The sequence below is a fragment of the Rhinichthys klamathensis genome, unplaced genomic scaffold (genome assembly GCF_029890125.1).
Source record: "Rhinichthys klamathensis goyatoka isolate OS25496 unplaced genomic scaffold, OSU_Roscu_1.1 h1tg000229l_1, whole genome shotgun sequence".
NCBI lineage: Eukaryota > Metazoa > Chordata > Actinopteri > Cypriniformes > Leuciscidae > Rhinichthys > Rhinichthys klamathensis.
Window position 1 is genome coordinate 2,721,470 of NW_026606753.1, and position 18,501 is coordinate 2,739,970.

The 18,501-nt window shown below is 41.7% G+C and overlaps 1 protein-coding gene across 1 annotated transcript in view; it reads left to right on the forward strand.

Annotated features, from left to right (window-relative positions):
* Positions 1-2,583: 2,583 nt before the first annotated feature.
* Positions 2,584-18,501, forward strand: part of mxd4 (MAX dimerization protein 4) — a 38,368-nt gene continuing 22,450 nt past the window's right edge. Inside the window, exons 1-3 of the mRNA XM_056265129.1 lie at positions 2,584-2,821; positions 3,256-3,355; positions 5,108-5,137. Of these exons, the coding sequence (XP_056121104.1) occupies positions 2,758-2,821; positions 3,256-3,355; positions 5,108-5,137 (194 nt within the window). The 5' untranslated portion in view covers positions 2,584-2,757. The remainder of the gene's footprint in view (positions 2,822-3,255; positions 3,356-5,107; positions 5,138-18,501) is intronic.

Sequence of the window (18,501 nt, forward strand, 5' to 3'; positions counted from 1 at the left end):
CTATTCCCTTACACTAACCCTATCCCTAAACCTACCCATCACAGGAAACATTCTGCATTTTTACATTTTCAAACAACATCACTTAGTATGATTTATAAGCTGATTTCCTCATGGGGACCAAAAAATGTCCCCACACGAACAAGGATTTCGGATATTGCCATCCTTGTGGGGACATTTTGTCCCCATAACGTAGGGTTTACCAGGCCACACACACACACACACACACACACACACACACACACACACACACACACACACACACACACACACACACACACACACACACACACACACACACACACACACACACACACACACACACACACACACGCACACACACACACATGTATATGTGTAAAAACAAACAATAAGCTAAAACTTAAACATAAACATATACTGTAGATGATATTCCTGAACATCCAACATATCCAACCTGCTGACTGTTCTCAGAACTGAGTGCTCATTCAAAAACAAAAACAAAAACAAATCTTTAAATTAAAAAGTAACCTCTGTACCTCATGCAAAATGAACAACATTAAGCATGTATAAGAAGTGGTAGTGATTGAATACACAAATCATTCCCTTACAGTAAATGGCTGATTTGATTGCATTTTATTTGGGCATTTCACTGCAATGAAGCACGTTCGGATAACACATGACAAATGCAGGGCCGGATTAACCATATGGGCATTTGGGCACCATACAACAGGGCTGTATAAAGGTTTTCAAGCATGGACGAGCTGACCAGTGTGTCCAGGGGAACTGCAATACCTGTTGGAGTGAGACAAATAATTATCTTATTTTATATTTTCCTACTCAGCTCCTCCACAAATCAATGCTCATGTTTTCAACTTCACCTCTGTGTGTTGTCTTATTTTCCCTCTCTCTCCTTTGCTGAGTTCAGAATCTCAAGCAGAATGTAGGTCAGCAGTCGGTGCCGAGTTACCAATTAGAAACAGCTGTGTTTTTTGTTTTTGTTTCTTTTTTGTCCACAGAGTGAGCGGAGGTCAGCGATTTCTGCTTTCTGTCTCATTCTTCTTGTTGTTTCTCTCTGGCTTCTTTCCCCTCTCATTTCCCAGTCTAAAAAAAAATGTGTTTAACTGTCTCTTTTCACTGGTCTATGATGATGATGATAACACCTCAGCTCAATATTTATACTCTTTCTTCCCTAAAGGAATATATTGTTAAAAGGAATAGGCCAGTTCAGCCAAAACAAATAATCTGTCATTATATGTTCAACCTCACGTCATTTCAAAACTGTATGTTTCCCCCTTTTCCCCATTAAAACAAACACACACAAAAAATTTAATGAGGCATCTCTTTATTCACTAAAACCCTATAGCACCTTGGCAGAAATGACTGACTCATTATTTGTTATTCTCATTATGATATTTGTAATGAAGCAGTTGATATGGTTCACAAAACCATAACCATGATTCTTACATAAACAAAGTGAGTAAATAATGACAGAATTTTCAGTTTTGGGTGAACTGCTTATTTAATAAAAAATAAAAAATAATTCACTTTACTCATATTCCTCCTGTTGACTAATTTTAAAAGCCTTGAGAAATTAATAAAATAAATGTGTTTTATGACTTGCAAATACACATTTGGTTTTGAAAACTGTTGTTTTGCAAATTCTGCTAAATATCAACAAGAACCAAGGTCCTTGCTAGAAAAAAAATTCAAGAAAAACTTGTGATAGCCATCATTTTAAAGCAAAAGTTTTAGTGATATTTATGCCATGGAATTACATTATAGCTGGGTTTTTTTTATTTCTATTATTGCAAATAATAAAAAAATACTTGCAATTTTTTTTCAAGAATGCATTATTAATATACACACAAAATATAAATATTTTTTTCTAACACTTACAAAATCTGAATATATATATATATATATATATATATATATATATATATATATATATATATATATATATATATATATATATATATATATATATATCCTTATGTTATAGACTGTTTTGAACCTCAGGAAAGTAGCCACTTTGAAAGAAGGATGACCATTTCAGAGTCGACCGCGCCCATGGCGTCATTTCTATCAGTGGGTATCATCCAACTTTGATGGTTTAATTTAATGAAAAATAAGGTAATTTAGGCTACATCTTATTTTTAAACGTGAATCGGCGAGTTGTACTATGTGATGGTGCCTCAGTAAACGATCAGAAACTTGATTTTCAAAAGCATTTCCTTTAGCTGAGTTCTTCCAGAGAAAACTTCTGCCAGGCCAGCATAGTTCAGTAAACGAGGTTATTAGAAAACACACCCAGTATTTCCTTTGGCCAACCAGATGGTAGTATAGGGTGCGTCAGTCCAATGAGCGATTTAGGGGTTGAGTCACACGTACTGTTGCTAGGGCATGGCTTCAACCTTGTTACTATCACTGACTAACCAATCAGATGACATTTCTCAATGTGTCAACATCTTTCCCGTGAACTTCACTCTTTGAAGTCTTTGATTGGATACAAATGTTTTTAAGTTCCGCCTTTCATACTTTTCTGTTATCTGATTGGGCGAAGAAGCCATCAATCGAGCTCCAGATTTTAGTTTACGTGCAGTCTGCATTAATTTTTGTCGAGAGTCTCTACGACTCGGAATTGAACTGTTCATATCTAGCGTCATCACTTTTTTTTGTTTATTTGTTTTGTTTTTGTTTCCTCCATTTGTTTTAAATTTGTTGTTATACAGTGTTAATGCGTTTTTGTATTGTTTTTATTTCTGTAAATACAGCAGGATGGAACTTAATTCTCTTCTACTTCTTCTTGAGGCAGCAGAGTATTTGGAAAGAAGAGACAGAGGTATAACGTTATGGATGTCTGTGTGGTCAACTAAAACCATCTTCGTATTTGCAATATTTCGTTGTTGGGGTCTAATGCCACTTATAAACCTGCCAGCTGATCAAGTGTAGTTTAATTCAAGCCCAAAAGGACGATAGCATCTTGTTACTGTAAGCTACTAAAGGCAATAAATAGTCAGTTATCGGGAGAAGATGACTTACATGTGTCATTCATCACAACCTATGTTAGAATGTTGATTCGTTTTCATTTTCCGTCAAATGTAACCCGGGGAATTGGGTGTTTGCTTTACAGTAAGTTAAGAGAAACACAATTCGTCATTTTAAACGGCTTGACGTGAAAACATATAAAGTGTCTAACTTTCTAACCTGTCTGAATTGCTGTTCACTGGATCACACAAGTCTGTATTTAATGCTGGTTTTGTTTACTCTCACTAGAAGCTGAACACGGCTATGCGTCTGTTTTGCCGTACGACAGCGACTTGTCCAGAAAGAAAACTAAATCTTCTCCCATTTCAAGAAAAAACCACAACAATAGGTAAATACAATACAAGGAGATTGCTATATTAACGGATGGATACATTCAAACTGTGTTTATTCTACGTGTAATCGCCATTTTTGTTGATGGGCTTGGCTGTGTATAAACATTGCCACGCGTACAGCGTCAACTTTCTGCTGCTGCTGCTACTTTCCCTTTTCCACTGCTGTCATCTCCTTTCCACTCAATCATTTTCATGTAAAAGCATATATTTCATTAACAAAAACTATTTGTTTAAACTACTTTCAACGTCAGTACATTTTTAAGAATTTGTAATATATACGGGAAGTAGCTTAAAACACTAAAGTTTTGAATACAAAATGATTTGTCAACCATTTTTTGATCATGCATTCTTGCACATTGAAAACAAACAGTGACTTCAGAAGTAATGTTTTTCTCTCAAATCGCAATTTTATTGACTTTATTAAATATGAGCATTAAGTGACATTGACGCATAGACAGTGGGCTTGTAGTAGTGTAGATCAGGTGTTATGTGGTTAAACTCTCACTATTGGGTGTGGTGTGAATAGACTCAAGTCAGCTGCTGGAGAGTGGACCCCTGGATCTGGTTTGCTGCATTAGTCCCCTTTCCTTGCAATGTCAAAGCAAAACAGCAGGAGCCTAGTGTGCTGCCCTTCCCCCACATATGCATAGAAAGCACTGAAAAGAGGAAATCTATGGGATGTCCAGGAATTTTTTTTTTTTTTTTTTTTTTTTTTTTTACCAAAATTTACTTACTATACTTTTCTAATTGATTCCCAGATTATAAAAAAAACATCTGATGAAAGTGTGGACTTTCAGTAGTATAATGTTAAATCTTTTTTTCTCCCAACACTATGTATTCTGCGCTAGCCTTGTAGCTGTATTTTTAGTCATGTTTTTATAATGAACATAGCTTATAGCATCTTTTGCTATGCAGCCTCATACCTGTCATTTGCATTAATTTCATTACGCATACTCAGGGATACCTCCACATTAAGGAAGAGGTAAAATCATTATTTTTGCAGTCCCACATGATGATGCTAGTCGTGCAGAAAGTGCACACTGCAGCTTCGACATACAATAAACAACTGATGCTATGATGACCCATATATTTTGTTTCTATCTCGCATTGAGAATAATCTCTCTGTTTTGTTTGTTTGGAGAACATGTAATTGCCCTATCGTACACCCCAGCATTCATACTCTGGACTAAAATAGCAATGCGTTGTAGCGTGCTGAATTTCCTCTGCGTCATTGAGTGCATGCTGTTGGCGCCTTACTTACAGTGATATTGGCCTAATAGACACAGGAAGGGAATGCAAAATTGTTGTGTTTTGTCTATACTATAGAATTCAGAGCATAACAGCATGTGGAGTGGCCAGGGTGCATCAAAAGCATATAATTATTTTATTCATAGATTAATTTAAACTCAAAATGTGTTGTAATGATAATTTATTGAATATTTATACAACAAGGGCATTTTTGTTAATTTTGTCAATAGACAACATCTTGACTAATGGCACATGGTTGCTAACAGACAAATGCAGCTCTTTGATGCTCCTTTTGGACCACATCATTTCATAAAGAACATCACCACTATTTCACACCGCTTTATTTTGCCACAGTAGATTGTAACAGCATCACTATCATTATAAAAACATCAAATGGCAGTTGTTCAGAGCTACTGAGTTCTCCACTTCTGCCCTCTTTTTATATGCTTTGTTAAAGAGGTTTACATGCTCATCTGTGTTTCTATTTATTCCCTGTTCAGGTCATCACACAATGAGCTGGAAAAACACAGGTAAGATGTCTGATATCCTACAATTCATGAACTGTCATTTAAGAAATGCCTTTAAGAGGGCTTTAAGAGTTTTTATGAAGGAACCATCAAAAGAGGTTTGTGGGTTATAATTGTGGATAAAATAATGGTTTACATATCTTAGAAGCCAGTGTCTTGTTGTGATGAGCAGGTTTTGAAATTAACATTCGCTAATCTGCCAAATGTTGTTGATAATCATCCATGATAATGATCAACTTAAAATCCAATTTGGCAGGTTATGGTTCATAAATTAGGTTTAATTTATATACAGGAGCCAAAGGTGCCCTTCACTGTTTTTATTGAGATGCTTGCCATCAATATACTGACTCAAAGGGCATGGGAATATCACATGATATATTGGTGCATTATTTTCACTATCATTATCGGATGCCTTGGGAATGAGAACGGGTTGGCTTTTTTAATGCATGTTATTGGAATAGAGGCTTTACTACTTTTGTGATGAAACAACTGATCACTTTATGACTTGACAGCCTGTCTACTAATCTTCAGTGTGTTTGCCATTAAACATTCATTTTGGAGTGATCTGTACTTGAAGTTAAAACAAGATAAACACGTTTTCCTGCATTGCCCTTCAAGGGGACAAAAATATTGTTTGAAATTTCACCCTACAGGTATAAGATTCAGATTTCGATTTTATAATAAATATATTTAAATCTAAGCTGTCACTTTGAAAGGCAATTTTCTTAGTTAATTCTAGTAAGTATTTTTGTTTTAGCTAGTACAAATTCTGAATGGTTAGTAAAAAAGTTGCCAAATTGGCTTGTGAGTGAAAAAGTTGATTTCAAACCTTGAAGATGAGGTGATAGTGTTTGCTAAATAAGAGTTAAAATAAACTAATTACAATGTGATAGACAATTGTGTGCTGTTCGTGTTTGTTCTAGAGACCGGGTGTGTTTTGTGTGAGAATTGTGTCCCTTGTGCTGATATCTTGGAGTTTGCCAGTCACATGCTTAAGTTTGAGGAATTGATTACTGCTGCTCTGTGAGAAATATGTTCAGTCATGTCCTTCCTCAGAATAGAGCTTCTGAACCATTGACAGCCGGGTACCAGGGGGGACAGGAAAACAATATGGACAGGTTTATCACATTTTTAAAGGGACAAAGAGAAAAACATTCCAATGTCATGCAACTTCCTGTTACTGTATCTCTGTGTAAGGGGATCCAATTTTGAGTTAATACTCTAAAACAAGGGGACCCCTGGTCTGCAGCGGTACTGCAGGGGGTCCGCCAATTAATGTTTGATCACAAAAAAATGTTTTGTTAAACAAATTAAACCATGGGTAAAAAAAACATCACAAAGTCAAATTTAAATATAGGCACTCTGAAACAAAAGCAACAGGACCCTCAGTTGATAATGTAACAGTATAATATTATTGGCGAAACACTCCTATTTACAGTGTGTTTTTGCAGCCAGGAGAAATGTAGGTAATCACGTTATCTCTTGAACGCAATGTCCAATCAGTGGTGTTTAAGTTAAAATCCACTCGCCGCTCAAAAAACGCCAGAGTTTTTGTTCAGTGATGAGTTCTGCTCGCTCTCGTGAGTCATCTCATTAACAAAAAGATAGGCTATGCAAGTAAGAGATTCATTATGCAGTGTAGACAACTTTATTGATTTTAGTGGAACGTTGTGAGATCGCGAACTGAGATGAGTGACAGCTTTTTAATGATTGTAAAGTGAGCACTCTTTCACGCTTTCGAGGCTACATAGCTATAATCCTTTGAAAAAAAAAAAGTATTGTTTTTCATGCTGCAAAGGGGACCGGTGACCAATTACACGCTGTAAAGTTTTGGAAGTGACATCTATAAATGCAGGATTCACTCTCGAAATTGCAATTGCCATAGTGATACTAGCGCGTGATAAAAATATGTGATAAAAATATGGCATGTCAAAATAGATACGCGCAAAATATAGTTATGTCATTTTTAAATTCCATTCCATTATTTGTAAAAGTAATGACTTTTAAATAGTCTTAAATGTCTCTCTGTACATTGCTATTCTTGTTATGGTGAAGCCGTTGCTACACCTGCACTTTACTAGAGAATCCTCACTTTTTTCAGATGCTCAGTGTCAGTGATTTTGATTCTTAATTGTCCATCATACAGTCAAATTGAAATGTGATATTTTAGTAAACTTTAAGCTAAAGTTCAGGTAAATGCTTATTTGTCCATCTGATTAATAAAAAAAAATGTATGACTCTGCAATCCATTAAAATAGACTAATTGACAACAACTGCAAACAACTAATGATTTGTGATTTTTTTTATCACAACATGTTGTTTATTATGATGCATAAATGTAAATTTTTCATTCACAACGTACACTTGTTTATTGTCATTTCAACCGCTTCCAAACTCAGACGCGGCCGAGCGCATTGCCACAGTTTAAAATGGTTTTATGACCGCACACACCTAAAGCGCGTGCACTGAAACCAGCTGTCACAGCGCTAAACTGAATCATCTTTAGCGCCGTATTGCTATTGCGTTTAAAATGTCAAAAACACACAAAGTTCACATAAACCGTTTATCTTAAAGATACAATATGTAATTTTTTTCACCGCTAGGGGTCGCTAACCTCTTACAATAACAAAGGGCGTAGGTTGATGATGCAAAATTCCAGTTGAATTATGGAACTTGTCGTCAAGCTTATGGATCTAATAATGCTTATGGATGAGTGAATACATTGATGTTTTTAACATGACTGTGGTATGAAGTAGGGCGTGATTGCTAATGAGAGACAGATATCAGCGCCACACATGAGTCCCGCGGATATAAAGGAATAAGGACATTTAATTCTACCGAACTGAGCTGTGCACAGCTGATCAAGTGCTGATCGCGTGAGCCAAATGCACTTCTCTTTACGCAGCGCAGTCAGACAATCTTTTGAGTTTTGATAAGAATCATTATCGCTCTTTCGATTTTAGTTTGTTTGACAGCAATGGCGCAAAACACGACATTAAGGACCTTTCATGTTATTATGAGAAGTTTAAATATAGCCTATTCTCGGGCTGCCGGTGGCAGGTCTATTGTTTTGCATTTATACTCCAAAACGTAATGCACAGTTCATTTGACATACAGTATCAGATTGTTTTGTTCCGTCCATTGCTATGGTTATTACTGTCAATCAGATTCAATCGCACATTTAAATAGGCGGGTTGTTAATCCAGAAACTTTTCAATGTTTAATTAGCAACATGAAAAATATATTATATACAGAAAGATCGCTGCCATTATAATCACTGAAGCTGTCAATGAATCTATTATTGACATCATGTTTATACTGTGGTTATAACGAAAGGATTCTCGAGCGTGCAGAACTCGTGCTGAATAAAAAATCTAATTTAAACTAATTTAAACACACCTGACTGGCCATTGAGTTCACGTGCTCAAAAGACCTTTGACACTCTTCATAGAGTGCTTACACAAACAATCAAAATAGCGTTATAAAGGGGTCATATGATGCTATTTTAAAAGTTAATTATTGTGTTGGCTTTGTTGGATCTACTATTTAAGCTTATTATGATTATTCTTAGCAAAAATGTAAACATCCTCTAAATATCCTCCTAGGGCTTTCAAGCTATAACCACCAAACTCGGGTCAGACCTCAGACCTGTTCTGACTCGGGTTGTTATTAGGGGTGTAAATCGGAGCCTTAATGACGATTCGATACGATACCAATTTCTTAAGCCAACGATTCAATTATTCTCGATACTTCAGAATTTCCCGCGATACGATTCGATATGATTCAATACTAGATATTTTACATGATATCTATTAAGTTTCAAATAAGTAAAAAAAAAAAAAAGCCTTTTATTGAGAATACAGAAACAGTACTTGTGGCGAGCAGGATGAGGCCGAGGGACATGAGAGAACGGCGCGAGGCCGGTGGCGTGAGTGTTAGGGTGTACTCACACTAGCCAGTTTGAACCGTGCCCGAGTGCGTTTGACCACCAAAGCGCGGTTCGTTTGACTAGTGTGAGTGCTCCGAACCATGCCCGGGCACGGCTCGATTAGCCGGCCCTGGCCCGCTTGGAAGAGGTGGGCCAGAGCACGGTTCAGTTGGACTCGGGCGCGGTTCGCATGCAGTGTGAGTGCTAACCGTGCTGGAGCACGGAACAGGACGCGTGGCGTCATGGTTTTGCGACGCTCCAAAACCAACACAGTCCGTAATCAAAGCTGCAAAGTCCTTGCTGCACTTCAGCTGGTACCTTGCAAACCTCCTCATACGAGCAGCACGATTACGTGAACATTTTCGCGCCACTAAGGCGACGCATCTGTTTAACAACAGGCTGTGGACCACTGTGGACCAAACGACACAAAATTATCCACAAAGAAAACAGAGCGATGGACTTCATTGTGTTCAGAGAGCGCCGCTCTTTTGTTTATCCCGAAACCGTCGCACGCACCATAATGACGTAAGCGTGCTCCGGCACGAATGCTGAAACCCTATGTGAGTGCAGGCCAGAGGGGGAGTGGGGAGGGGGGACAATCGTACTCGGGCCCGGTTCATGGCAACCGTGCCTAGTGTGAGTACACCCTTAATGAACAGGTGACCTGTGAGACGCACCGGTCTCTCGATCTTCAGCGTCGTCGCTCCTCTTTTTATGCTTCCGCTCCTCCGTGAGAGATGCGAGACCGGTGCGTCTCACAGGTCACCTGTTCATTAACACTCACGCCACCGGCCTCGCGCCGTTCTCTCACGTCCCTCATAATGTGTATGTTAGACTATAGCAGTACTATTACCACTGGTGCATCTGTTTTCCTGAAGCCAAAATACTTCCATTTCACTTTCATTGCCAGCTCGCTCTGACTGTTCCATCGCTCTTGAAAGTCAGACTCCACAATATGTGTGAACATAGATAGACTGTGAAACGTAAGTAACGCGTGTGAAGCGGTGTGAAGTAGAAGACCATAATGAGGTTAGCGCCACCCGTAGCTTAGGAGTAGGTTGTACGCATGTCGGAGCGGATGCTGAAAATAGACAGGCGAACAGACAGGCGGCAAAATAAACACATTAATCGATACTCTTGCGGACACATCAATGCATCGAATCGTCGGCTGTATAATCGATGGATCGAAACGAATCAATTAATATTTACACCCCTAGTTGTTATATCTTTTCTAGCTGATCCGAATGATTTTCGTTAAACATATGATAAAAACTACGAAAAGTCTGACTTTCAATGAGGGGGTCAACTTTTGTACAATAAAACTTACAGAATATTTAAGCTGTCTATCACTAGCCAAGCTTAAAGGGATAGTTCACCCAAAATTTTTAATTCTGTCACCATTTACTCACCCTTGAGCCGTGAGATATCTGTCTACCTTATTACCATTTTAGTGTGAAAAACTATTCAATGTTTTCTAGCCTCTGGAGCAAGCTGTAGTGTGCACACACTGGTGATTTATGCAAAACTCATACAAAACTGCTTTGACCAGGATTCAGTGCTGCACTGATAATTATTTGATGCTTCACATTTCAGATGGGAAATGCATTTAGTGCTTGTTATTAAAGCTAGAGATGCAGCGGTCAACCGGCCCTAAATCCGAACCAGCCGGTTTTGCTCCAAACACATCGGTTTTTCATTTTATTTTGGTCAATCTCTATTCCGAGAAAATGCTGTATTGCTGCTGTTCTATAAGTGCCACCTACTGTTGGAGAGTGAATTTGTATTTTCATTTAGCTACCACCCATTGATGAAAGACGCAAAGGGGTAATGTGATCAGGGTAATTTCATTGGTGAATAACCCCAAATATATGTTAGTATTAACAAAGAAATGGTGGCACAAACACAAAATATGTGGTTTGAAATCATATTAATGTAAATTGAGGTGAAACAAGGGTATTGGTGTGTCACTTTAAGGAACCTTTTCTTCAGATCTGCTTAGATTATTTCTTAGATCTTTGATAAGAGAGTGTTGAATTTCTCAAGCCACAGTTGTTTATTTCTGAAATCATTCATAGCTGGACTCCAATCAATTTAATGTGTGACTTGAAGATTGTTGATTGCTTCATCAGTAATGTAGGGGTGCCAATAGAGTAAATGTATGATCATTTTTTTTTTTTTTTTACTTTTTAATTTTACTGGTGTTTGCCAAGGCAACATCCCTGCTTGGCTGGCACAGTAAAAGAGGACCATATAGATGCTTAAATATAATATAGGTTATGGTTTTGGTAAGTGTTTGAGGTTTGAAAATTTGAGTTTGTAGTTTTGGAAGTGTTTTTTTTTTTTCTTACTTTGGGAAACTCCAGTGATGCTGTGGCGCTGATGTCATGAGTGAAGACACATGTACACATGTACACAAGACACATTCTCGCCCTGTCTGTTACAGAGAGCTGAGACAGAAGAAGACACCCTCCACACTCTTACTTCATGTTTGCTCTTTCCTGTTTTTCTGCCTCCTCCAGTTGCTTCACTCTTCTGACTCATCACCAGGAGCTTGAGGTATAAGAGGAGGTACAAAGGCCTGGTCTAAAATGTTCAGCATTTGAACACAAGTCATTAGTTTAACAACAATTTGTCAGTGGAAGTTAGTATTGTCAACGATGATTGATACAACGATACAAGTTGTATGTTCTCTCTCTCTCTCTACTCTCCGACGGCGAATTGACAGTTTGACACACCCCCAACTCCTCTCATTTGCTCCGGTTGAAGTGTTGGTGTTACAGGTCCTGAGTTTTGGCTCGGGGTTGTGGTTATTGTGCATAATTTTACTCATTCCCGCATGTTTCATGCTCACAACAAAAACATGCGCAGCACTGATCTAAAGAAGTGGTGCCCCCACATAAAGCCGCCTCTCAATCAGCTCGCAAGTAGTCAATTTAGTTCATTTTCCTGGCTTATTGCGCTTAAATGGTCAAATGCACACAAAATTATGTCAAAATGCCTGGTTTGGTGAATATTTAGATAAACAGTCTGGAATGGAACAGTTTTGGAATTAGGGCTGCACGATTAATCGCAATTTCCATGTAATCGCACTTTAAATCGTTTTGGCATATCGCAATTTTGAAATCGCAAAGGCTGCGATTGTTTTTTATGCGCAGATTGTCATTGATGTACGGCTCTTAAACACTGCTCCATCTGAAAGCACTTTGAGTTTGAGTAACTTATAGTGTGCATTTGAAAAAGCAACACACGTCAAACATCTTTTTAAACATGAGAATCATTTATGAACCTCCTGTCCAACAAAAGACAACATTTAAAGGTGCCATGTGGAATGTCTGCCAAAAAATAAAATTCATACTCCGCATATTCCATACCAGATGGGGGCAGTATACCTCCAGAAAGTTGGCCTACTCTAGTCTGTTTTTTAGTTTCGGTTTGTTAATCTTCTAAAACCGTCAAATCGTCCGCTTTGTCCCGCCAAAGCCTATTTTGATCGGTGAGTGATGTAGAATATAATGACTGCTGCGCTTGACAGGGCTTATAACGAGCAGAGAGAGAGAGAGCGCCCCGGCCGCGCGCGCGCGCACTCTCACGTCTTCAAACAACACGAGCGCAGTCCTCCTGCTCTCTCTCTCCCTCGCGCATAATATATTAATCAAATCAATTGACACGATAGTAAGGCCGCAGTTCATTTGGAGATTTTTAGAGATTAGAGACTCAATGAACAACATCTCAACACTAAATTATAAAGGCCGGTCTCATATAGACGCGATTGACATCAGGTTCAAGTTCAAGTACGCCCAAAAGCCGTGCGAGTTATTCGTGTACTGCAGTTTGGCTGGTGGTTATGTATGTTGCCCGCATACCGCCTCCCATGGCCGAAACTGGTATTACGACACCAGTCGGGCCGGCGCTAGTAATTTAGCATGCTAATTTAGGTTTATATCTCGGCAGCACTATAACTTGTCAATTTTTTAATGACATCATTGCACTTATTTCTTCTCATTCTTTTGATGCGTGTAGCTCATTTTTTGGATAATTTTATTTTAGGGCACCTTTAATAACATGCTTTACTCCAAACTCACTTCATAACGACATTTTGAGCATCCTTCTGTTCGATGATGTGGCTTCTTTCTTACACAGAATAAAGCAGTCGTGTATTTATAAGTCACGTTTAATCAAAGTGTTTAAATCTTTTGTTTATTCAGCTACAGCGATGATGCCTGATGGGGATTTCCTGGAATGATGTGTGTTATTGTACTTCTGCGGTGGGGCATATTTGGCGTGTCTGGATGAGAGCGGCCTCTGGTGTTCAGATGAAGCAGCATTTACTACCGATCAGCCGCTCTGCACTGACAAGCTGCGCATAAAAAAATCGCAAATCGCGTTGTGGTTTCGTTGCAATTAATCGTGCAGCCCTGTTTGGAATGTAAATGGTTGAGAAAGAAAACACATGTTGTATAGCAGTATATTGGATCTGTGCATAAGCTCTTAAAGTGACAGTATAGCCTAATAAACCTACTGCTGTCATGTTAATCAGAGAATAAAAGACAAAGAGAAGGTCACTCTTTGCTCTTGACTGAATAACTTTTGTAACTTAAATTGTAAGCATTAATCAGTATTTAATTTTTACAATGAAGACTATCCAGTGTTATTTTATTTTACTTTAATTTCTGTAGTATTTCTTACCCGAATACTACTGTTAAACCCACCTGAAAAACGTAAAACCATATTTATTTTATGTTTTTTTTTATTCTATTGCATTTTATTTGTGACATTGTTTGCAATTTGCTTTTTTTGTTCATTACTAACTGTCTACTTGTCTTTTTTGTAAATTCAAAGTTTCAAATAAAGCCTCCTTGTGCTGTGTGTATGCTATTGCAACAAAATTACCCAAATTATAAAATTATGAGATAATAATAAAACTGTCTATAGCAGTATAAATGGCAATTTTCCCCATAGTATCGGATGTAGATATTTTAAGGTATCGTATCGAAGTTAGAAATTCCAGTAATCATGACAACACTAGTGGAAGTCTCTTTTAATTATACAGTGAAATGATACCCTACCAAAAGAGGAATTAAAATTGAAGTTGGGGTGTGCGATATCACAATATTAAATCGTGAACAATTAAAATTAGGGATGTCAATTTACACAAATTCCCATGATCGATCGTCATTTAAGTTAACGATCAATTCTAATAGCCTTAATATTGCAATATGCGTCTACTGCAGTGGCATAAATCCAAGGCCATGTTCCACACCAAATTAATGAGAAGGGTTTTTAGTCTAAATAAAGGGCTAGTAGGATTGTAAAATGAGTTGATGTGATAGATCAGGGATTCCCAAAGTGTGGTGCGCGCACCCCTGGGGGAGCTGTCACCAGGGGGTGCGCGAGAGGAAAAATGCAATGGCGGTCTGTTTTTTTAAATGGGATTTTTCCAATACAATAAAAAAAAAACATGAACAGTAAACATTTCCTTTGTAATCGCTTATATTTTAAATAAAAAAACTATTATTTATTAGTTTTTAATAGAAACGAATAAGACAGCTGCTGTCTTCTTCTAAACACTGCTCTGCAGCCGCTATGCTATAATATGTCACGTTATCAACTTCTAAATTCAAATGTGCTTTCGCGCGTTGGCTGGCGCTTAGCCAGTGCTGGCATAGCCTATATCACAACTATTGAGTGTTTTCAACCACATAATGTTTATTTTAAGTTTCACACATTTAAATAGACATAAGTACTAGCAAAACAATGATTTTTATTTTGCTGATATCTATGGATAAGGCAATAATAATCCTTTTCATTATAAGATGACACGTTTTATTCATATCAGATACACATGATTGTGTAGAACGTAGCTTCACATTTTACCCTATTCTTCTCCCAGTTCCCTTTCAAGGCGGTCACTTCGACATTTACGTCGATGACGTAGTATGGGAACTCCTCCCCTTCTTCACTTCTGCTGAAATCTTATGGGCTAACGCCAGCTGGAGACAGGTGGCCAATTGACGCAAAATATGCAAATACTGACACGCCTGCTGGCAGTATAAAATGCATACGCACGTCAATTGCATCAGAATCCTTTTCTTCACGCTCAAATCGACGTGTGCTTCGAATTGGAAGATATTCTACAAATCTCGCCATCGTTGAAGGTGCATCTGAAGATACCTCACTGTCTTTGGCATCCGATGGCATCCATCTGTAACTTGTGCTCGGGGCCTATCGTGGCGCCCGACACCCATTTGTTCTGCGTTGCCTGCATGGGCCTGGCCCAGGCCGAGACGGCCCTGTCGGACGACCTCGTGTGCGCCCACTGCGCGGACATGCCAGTGCGCGCCCTTAAGGCCAGGAGAGAAACGGCTCGAGCAGCTGCAGGGATTGGGCCCACTGCCGCCAGCGAGCCGCTGGTGGGCCCACCCACCCCCAGGGAAAGGGAGCTCGACGCCGTCAGCTTCTCGGACGCTAGCTTCCGCCCACCCCGCGACGTCGCGGATTTCATCTCCTTTGGAGCTAGCGAGGAAGAGGACGCCATGTCACTCTCAGCGTCGGAGAAGGACTGGGGATCCCAGCAGGCCGCACCTCCCGAGCAAGGGAGCCCTGACCTCCAGGAGGAGCTCTTTAGGGTCCTTACTAAGGCCGTCGCCGAGTTGGACCTTTCGTGGGACGCACCGGATGAGCCAGCTAAGAGCAAGTTGGACACGTGGTTCCTTCAGTCGAGCCGCCGCCAGGCCGCGTTGAAGAGGGGAACCCCGTTTTTCCCGGACGTCCACGAACACGTGGTTAAGGCGTGGGCTGCGCCCCAGTCGGCGCGCACCCACTCTGCCACTCAGTCCTTGTTCGCACATGTAGACGAGGCGGTAGCCCACGGTTACGTGCGCATGCCCCCCGTCGAGGAGACCGTCGCCACTCACCTGTGCCCATCGACGTCTGCACTGGGCGCGGACCGCAGCCTGCCGTCCAAGCCCTGCAGGTTCACGGCCCACCAAGCGGATAAGGCGTACGGAGCGGCGGGAGAGGCAGTATCAGCTCTCCACGCCATGGCCATTCTACAGGTGTTCCAGGCGAAGTTGCTTAAGTCCCTGGATGGCGTTGCCTCTGTTGACGCTGACGTCATCCGGGATCTCCGCTCAGCTACGGACCTTGCACTGATGGCCACTAAACGCTCAGCGCAAGCCATCGGTCGCTCCATGGGGTTTCTGGTCGTCCTCCACAGGCACCTGTGGCTGACACTCTCCGATGTCAAGGATTCCGACCGGAAAACCCTGCTTAATGCTCCCATCACCCCAGCCGGTCTCTTTGGGAACGCGGTGGAGGCTGTCACGGAGCGTTTCTCGGAGACCCAGAAACGCGCTAAAGCTATGAGCCACGTGATCCCGCGTCGAGCGCCCCCAGCTCGTCAGCGTTCGCGCTCGTCATCGGCTAGCCGGGGCCAGCCCCAGAGCTCGGTGAGACAATCGGCTGCGCCGCGCACCGAGCCGGATGCTCGCGCTTCCCGGGGCAGACAGTGGCAGGGACCCGGGAGAAAGAGCCAGGGCCAGAGAAGGAGCCCGCGCCGAGGGAAGGTCAGCGCGCCCCCCTCCGCGTCAAAGCCTTCTTCCTGACGGAGCGGCCAAGAGGAAGAGAGAGCGCGAAGGAGGACCGGACTCAAAGCGCCGTGTTCTTATGCATCGTGTCCCTCATGTTCAGTCGAGCGACGACGGCATATGTGTGAATGTTGTTTGTTCAAACAAAAAATTAATAAAAGCATGTATCCCTTCACAAAAAGAGCTTTTTCTTCCTCTTACACCTCACATTGTGTCACCCGCCCTTTCACGAGACAGCGCAGGGTCACACTCTATGACTATAATGGCATCTCTTGGGCACGAGATCGCCAGCACTACACTCAGCCCACTGCGAGCCGCACTCCCACCAGGGCTATCAGCCTCGCGGGAGTGCGGCTCCAGTCTAAACACTGCACTGGGGGCGGCTATGACCGCAGTTCGAGCTCGCACTCTGAGTCATTTTCTAGGTGCGTGGGAATCAATTCCAGGCATTTCACCGTGGGTGTTGGGCTTAATTCGTCACGGGTATTCGCTTCAGTTCAGACGCAGACCACCCCGTTTCAACGGCGTGATCCCGTCATTAACTTTGCCCCAAAACGTTCCCGTTCTGAGACAGGAAGTTCTCAGTCTGCTCGAGAAAGGAGCGATAGAACCGGTTCCCCCGATCGAGAGGGAGAGCGGTTTCTACAGCCGCTACTTTGTGGTACCCAAGAGAGGGGGGGGTCTCCGTCCGATCCTGGACCTGAGACCCATAAACCGAGCACTTCACAAGCGCGCGTTCAAAATGACAACTTTGAAGCAGATTCTGGCGCAAGTTCGTCCCGGGGATTGGTTCGCTTCAGTGGATTTAAAGGACGCGTACTTTCATATCCAGATAGCAGCGCGTCACAGGCGCTTTCTGAGGTTCGCGTTCGAGGGCACAGCTTATCAGTACTCAGTACTCCCGTTCGGACTGGCTCTGGCTCCCCGCACCTTTTCGAAGTGTGTGGACGCGGCGCTTTCTCCCCTCAGGTCGAGCGGAATGCGCATCCTAAATTATCTGGACGATTGGTTGATTCTAGCCCACTCGCGAGAGGTGCTAATCGGTCATGTGGAAATACTACTTCGTCACCTGGACTCGCTGGGGATGCGCGTAAACGAACAGAAAAGCGTGTTCACACCGAGTCAGACCACAACATTTCTGGGAGTGTGCTTGAACTCTATAACGATGCGAGCCCATCTCTCTCAAGAGCGCATAAGGTCTCTGACTTTGTCTCTGGACCGTTTCAGACCGGGCAGGTCTGTGCCACTAAAGGAATTTCAGAGGCTGTTAGGTCTGTTGGCGGCAGCCTCCCCAGTGTGTCATCTGGGGCTGTTGCATATGCGCCCTCTTCAAATCTGGTTGAAGCACCGAGTCCCTCGGGGGGCGTGGTCGTTCGGACTCAGGCGCATCACGGTCACCCGCAGCTGCATTCGCACTTTGGTACCGTGGAAAAACCTAGCGTTATTCAGTTCAGGGGTTCCGATGGGCACCGTGGCGCATCGCACCGCAGTCTTGACGGATGCATCAACCTCAGGCTGGGGAGCAGTGTGCATGGGCGCGACTGCCTCAGGCTTATGGACGGAGTCGCAGCGAACGTGGCATATAAACCGCTTGGAATTGATGGCGGTTTCCTTAGCCCTCGAAGCCTTCCGGTCACAGTTAGAGCGTCAGCATGTACTGATTCGGACCGACAACACGTCGGTGGTCTCATACATAAATCGCCAGGGAGGCGTGCGCTCCAGACTCCTATTCGAGCAGGCGGCGAGTCTCCTGCTGTGGGCAGACCGGCACTTTCTATCCGTGAGAGCGGCGCATATTCCCGGTGTTTTGAATCGCGGGGCGGATATGCTCTCGAGGAATGGGATTCCTCATG